Raw genomic sequence first — 6,000 nt, 5'->3', positions numbered from 1 at the left:
TCCCTCCATCGTCTTCAACAACTTATCCTGTTCAGGGTGGCGGATGGGGGGAGGGTGGAGCCGATCAGGGACAGGTAGCCAGACCATCGTAGGGCTGACACCTAAGATTTGGAGTAATCGCTTAACCTAACCTAAGCCTCCTCAGCCCCCTTCGGACTGTGGGAGGAAACCGGAGAACCCGGAGAAAACCCGCCGCCAACACGGGGGGAACATGCAAACACCACACAGGAGGGCTATCCGGACCGGGAACCGACCCCGGCAACCGACCCCGGCAACAGACCCCCGGTAACCGAACCCCGGGAACCGAACCCCGAGAACCGAACCCCGGGAACCAAACCCCAGGAACCGACCCCCAGGAATTGACCCCCAGGGACTCTCTTGCTGTAATGGGAAAGCATCTTTCCAGTTAGCGTCAGCGTTGTCCAGCCAAGTACAGAGTGTTGCTGTATGTGTTAGCTGAGGCTACACGACAAGTAGCCTGATCATCAGACTAAAGTTGGCAGTGTTCCAAATGGGACCTTTATAAAAAGGTCCCAGGAGCCAAAAAGGGGTTCTCCTATGAGGATAAGCCAAAGAACCCTATGTGGTTCTAGTTGGCACCTTTATTACTACTTACAGGACGTCTATGAAAAGGCTTCTTCATAGAGTTCTGTACAGACTAATATAGTACATATAGTGACTATAGTACAGATTTCATACTAAATGAGTTAATAATAAAACAATCCAGCCAATGGCCAGATTTGAAGTTGAAGTCAGATCTGATTATTCAAATTGTCCTCACTGTTTAACCTCCCTCCTTCAAACAATGGACTCCCAGCTTCACTCGATTGAAGCGTCGGCTCATTAAGTTGGAGGAAGACCATTAGAACCGGTCGGGATGCCGCCATTAATGCAGAGATGGTCTCCCGAGGTGATGAACGCACCGCAGCTGAAGGAATATAGGCGCCACAATTATATATGGATTATGAGAGGGCTGCTCTTCCATTTAAATCAGGGGGAGATTAGACGAGCTCATCGGACTGATGGGAGCAGGAGACGAGGACAGAAGTGTAGGAAATGGGATTTCTTTACCGCTTCCTCTGTGCATACAGAGAGGTCAGAGTCCACAACCACGGGGACTCTGCAGCTGATCCTGGTGGTCCACAGTTCTGGAGCAAATTCAAATAAAAGGTCCAACAAGAAATATCTATATATAGAAATATAGATATATCCCAACAGAGGACCAGACATCTACTGCTGTCCTGTTCCCCGTTCTATCGTAGGTAAAGGACTACACGTGTATACTGTATTGGAGTGTGATGATATTCATACACATGCTACGGTCTCTAACCTTGAACCTCTAGATGAGACCTGTTACTCGTCTGCCGAAGACGTTCATCTTAACACAGCCGTTCTCAGGACTGTTCGTCGGCGTTTGGTTCCTGCAGTAAAGACTTCTCTAGTGGAGAGAAAGACTTCAGGTATTTTTTAACGCATTTGTCTGGATTAATATCCAGGCTTGAACACGGCACCGGTGTCCTCTATGGTTCCTCACACAAAGTCCTTCATGAGCCCCAGAAATGTAAAGGTCTTAATTTGTTTGTTTATCATATTTTATAGTACATTTACTTTCTCTATTGTTCTGTATATTGTTCACTCTTGAGTTCTTCTGAAGGACGCTCTTCGGTGGACTACGTTCTGAGCCCGGTCCTGCAGAAGGACCTGTATTCTGTAAACCCCCCGCTGGGCTCTCACACATCTGAAGTCAAACTTATCTGAACTCACTCGGTTCAAACAGAGTACAAAGGAGAGCCGGCAGGCAGCTCTGGCAACTTTTAAAAGAAGAAAACCCTCTTTTTCACGAGCCGATCACACAGCCGGGGAGCGTGGTCCTGAAGGTGGTCCTGAAGGTGGTCCTGAAGGTGACTGCTCTGATGTGGAGTGAGATGCTCCACAGAGGGATCAGCTGTGAGGAACACCCCGTTTAAAGACAGTGTGTACGTTACCCTTCAGACTTTTAACAAAACCAGCGCTGCTCTCCAAACCTGGACCACTACAGGGACCTGGTGGAGGCTGATCCGCATGCTGCTGCTGGTGAAGTGCGATCACAAGAGCTGCAAATATGATATTTGCATCTGTGATACTCATGTAATGATGTTGTTGATGAACGTGATTCACATCAAGAGAGGATGTGCAAACAGCTGCTTCTATTGACCTTGAAACATTGTCTCATGGTGCAGAATGAAGCTGCTTGAAGTCAGACGTAGTCGTTAGATAAATGATAACAGTGAGATATTATATCTTATAACAGATGATATGAGGATAGTTCAACATGTGGAGGCAGCTGATGCTGCTGCTGACGTTCTCTCTTGATTCGTCTATTTACAAACTGTAGGTAGGTTCAATGAAATATAACATCTCAAACATCACATCCTAACCTCCTTACTTCCTCCACTTGTGATGAAGAGGAGGTTTCTGAAGGTAGCAGGAGAGGAAGGAGAAGAAGAAAAAAAAGCAGGGTCCAAAAATAGATTTTTGTTCACATGGAAACCACCGGAATGAGACGGAGAGGAGAGGAGGAGAGGAGGAGAGGAAAGGAGGAGAGAGGAGGAGAGGAAAGGAGGAGAGAGGAGAGGAGGAAAGGAGGAGAGAGGAGGAAAGAGGAGAGTCCACTCTACAGGTTCAACCTTTGTTTGTGTGCGTACTATGTTCATGTAGTGTGTGTGTGTGTGTGTGTGTGTGTGTGTGTGTGTGTGTGTGTGTGTGTGTGTGTGCAGTACCTGTCCAGGTCTTCGCTGTCCTGCATGTTGAACAGCATGGAGGGGATCAGCTTGTCCATGTGCTGGGGCTCCCAGATGATGGCCTGCAGCTCGTCGTTCACCGTCTTCCTCACGACGCCCTGCAGCCCTTTGATCCCCGCCACGCGGATCCTGACACGGACACACGGGGGCGCCGTTACACATCGCTGGAGCGCTCCGAGGTTAGCGTTCAGCGGGCTACGTTAGCGTGGATCTCCACGTCTCTACAGCCAAACATAGTCCAGACGTGTCTCTCTGGACACGTCGTTGGACCGGTGCATTTAGAACCTCGATGTGTGTTCACACACATTGTTCTGCCCACGAACTCACATAACTACACGCAGCAGCAGAAGTTATCGGGCGAGTTTGTAAATATCATTTCTCTGCACAGCTGACTCACTCTGTGTCTGTCAAATCACTCTTAAGAACACTTTCATTTCCACATCTGCACACACCAACATCTGCCGGTTACTCTCTCTTTGTCTCTGACACAGACGTCTTCATGAGCAATGATAACATGAAACGCGTTGAGGGTGACCTCGCCTCGGCCCGATTCAATAAACCACCGGAGGAATTCTATCTGGGAACTCCTCTGCACCTCCAGCGAGACGCTGCCGGAGTGAATAATGAAACACGGATAGAAGTCATTCCGTTAACGGCACGGCAGAGAGGAATCAAGCAGAGTCAGAAACACACTCACACACTCACACTCTCACACACACACACACACACACACACACACACACAGGGGTAAAAGCAGGTCTCTTTTGCGAGTTATTTCCACATTGAAGGAGAGAGAAGTCTGCAGGTGTTGTTGTAACACAGGTGTTAAGAGTCACAGCGTTTCAGAGGGAGGAGGCGTCTCTAAAGAGCATCAGTTAATATAGAATAACTCAAAATAATACGTTTTCACATCATTTGAGCCTCATTTCATCGTGGAAAGATCCAACCACTGAGACAACAGGAGGAGACCTGTGTTACAGCCCCTCCCCCTGCCAGATAAGCCCCTCCTCCAGCCGGATCCATCACTCCATTAAAAGAAGAGGCTGCTTCTGAAAGTGGACGTTAAAACATCTTCATAATGATAATGATCACAGCTCAGCTTCCCCCATGAGGAGAGCTAGTCAGAGAAATGATCAACCAGATGTTTTTAGCGTGAAGGACCGCTCCGGGAGGTAACGACCGAAATGAAACTCTTCATCGTGTTGTCGTGGGCCGCTTCACTTCAGGGACAACGTTAAGGCTATTTCTTATTTTAAAGTGAAGATAATGAAAGAAGCTACACTTGCTTATTATATGAATGATGCAGCCACTCGCTAGATTTAATCAGTAATAAATGAGCCATCTTGTTTTTAACTTAATTACTGGAATTAAAGTGGTGAGACCCAAACCAAGTTCAACACAGACTCAGTACAAACACACTGGATTTCAGTGAGGGGAGGTAGTACGGCCTTTGTTTTCAAGTTTCTAAGTTGGGAAATGTTGGAGCCTGAGCGACAACATGTATAGATGGAGCTCTAGATATTAAAACACCAGTTGTTATTAAGCTGTGTGCCATCTAGAAGTTCTGAAGACATAAAACCAGAGCGGTCTGCTCAGTGCAGATGCTTTTAATGTGACATGTGTTTAAAAACGTTGACTACGCTGCAATAAAAACACATCGTGTGAATGAAGAGGGGCCCCACAATGGAACCCTGAGGGATCCCGAGATGATGAGATACCTCCAACATGAACACAGACCAGCAGAAACAGACACAGAAGAGCAGGGTGCAAGACTCAGTGGGGTCGCCAAATGAGTCGTAGTGCAAAAGTCTCCCTCTGGACATAGCGATGCAACATGGCGGACTACATGAGGAGGACCCGCTCCCTAATATTCTATTTATGCCAATAAATCTCCACGAATCCAACACAATGTCCCTTTAAAACTGTTAGGAGTAAAGAGTCTCAGTGCCGAATAACTGTCTAACATGTCCCTGTGAGAGGCGTCCCCGTCTTCTTACCTGGTTCTGGTCTCGGGGTCTTCGTGGGTGGAGTGGCACATGGCGCTGAACTGGGACACAAAGAAGTCGTAGCGGCGGTGGTAAGACGGCGTGTCCTCCTCGATGTTGGCGAACTTCACAAACTGGAGAGAGGAGGAAGACATCCGTTAGCGTCTCTCGTCTTCATTCTGTCCTCGCTCTGTCTCTGACATCCCTCAGACCACGACCCGTCGACTCCTCACCTCTCAGCAATGGAGGGACAAACCCAGAACACAATGACAGTCAAAATTCACATTGTTGCTCGGGGATGAACGGGAAGCGACGGCGATTATGATAAGAACCATTAGAGCCCCCCCCCCCCTCTATTTTGTCCAGCCTATAATTTCCTCCCTCCTAACGAGCGTAGAGTGTCCTCTAGAGAGGCCTCCTCTCCTCCTCCTCCTGCTCTCCCTCCACAGTCAGCTGAGCTACCCTATCATTGTCCACTGCAACAAATTGCCTCTGGAACGTTTTAGGTAACGGCGACCAGAACCCGGCCGTTCCGCCTGGTAATTTCCCCCCATTCTGTGCCTAACCTCTGACCTCCGTGACTCAGAGGGGAGGAGCAGCGCTGGCAGATGGCGAACAGGAGAGCGGCTTCTCCTCGACGGTACCGGACGTGTTGCTGAGTTACTGCAGCAGAGATGGTATCGACCTGTACTTCAGCCACGATGGCTCTTTATGCAAATCACGGCGGACTGGAGGGTCGGCCTGTGGTTCTGTGGTTCCATCGCTTTGGTCCAGAAGGAAACATCTCAACATCGACTGGGTGGTTTATTACAACGATGAACATCAATAGTTGTCCCAAATTTAACGGAATTGTAATTAAGAAACGTAATCACTCACATCTAGCGCCACCATCAGGTCAAAAGGATGATTTGTCCAATAGTTTTGGTGTTCCCATCAGCCTCAGCTGTACTTTGTGCTTAGTGCAAAATAGCAAATGGAGTCAATTAAAATAAAATAAAATAAAATAAAATTAAATTAAATTAAATTTTGAAAAAATTACAGCCGATTAAATTTAATTTAACTAATTTTAATTAATGAAGAAAAACAAACTCAATAAATAAAAAGGTATTTATTGGGGGGGGGGGGGGGTAATTTTATTTGTAATGTGAAATAATATTAACCCTGAAAAAGACATTAATATTTTTGGCATCGTGGCTACGAGCAACGTGCAAAAAAGTCTGTTTTTGTATTCGGAT

At 47.2% G+C, this 6,000-nt stretch overlaps 1 protein-coding gene across 1 annotated transcript in view; it reads right to left on the bottom strand.

Moving 5' to 3' along the window:
- Positions 1 to 6,000, bottom strand: part of efr3a (EFR3 homolog A (S. cerevisiae)) — a 59,351-nt gene that overhangs the window by 28,842 nt on the left and 24,509 nt on the right. Inside the window, 2 exon segments of the mRNA XM_068726072.1 lie at positions 2,760 to 2,909; positions 4,778 to 4,899. Of these exon segments, the coding sequence (XP_068582173.1) occupies positions 2,760 to 2,909; positions 4,778 to 4,899 (272 nt within the window).

Source organism: Cebidichthys violaceus, unplaced genomic scaffold (genome assembly GCF_023349555.1).
Source record: "Cebidichthys violaceus isolate CVI_PGR_0920_01 unplaced genomic scaffold, fCebVio1.0.p SCAF_38, whole genome shotgun sequence".
NCBI lineage: Eukaryota > Metazoa > Chordata > Actinopteri > Perciformes > Stichaeidae > Cebidichthys > Cebidichthys violaceus.
This window is presented reverse-complemented; position numbering and strand designations above follow the sequence as displayed.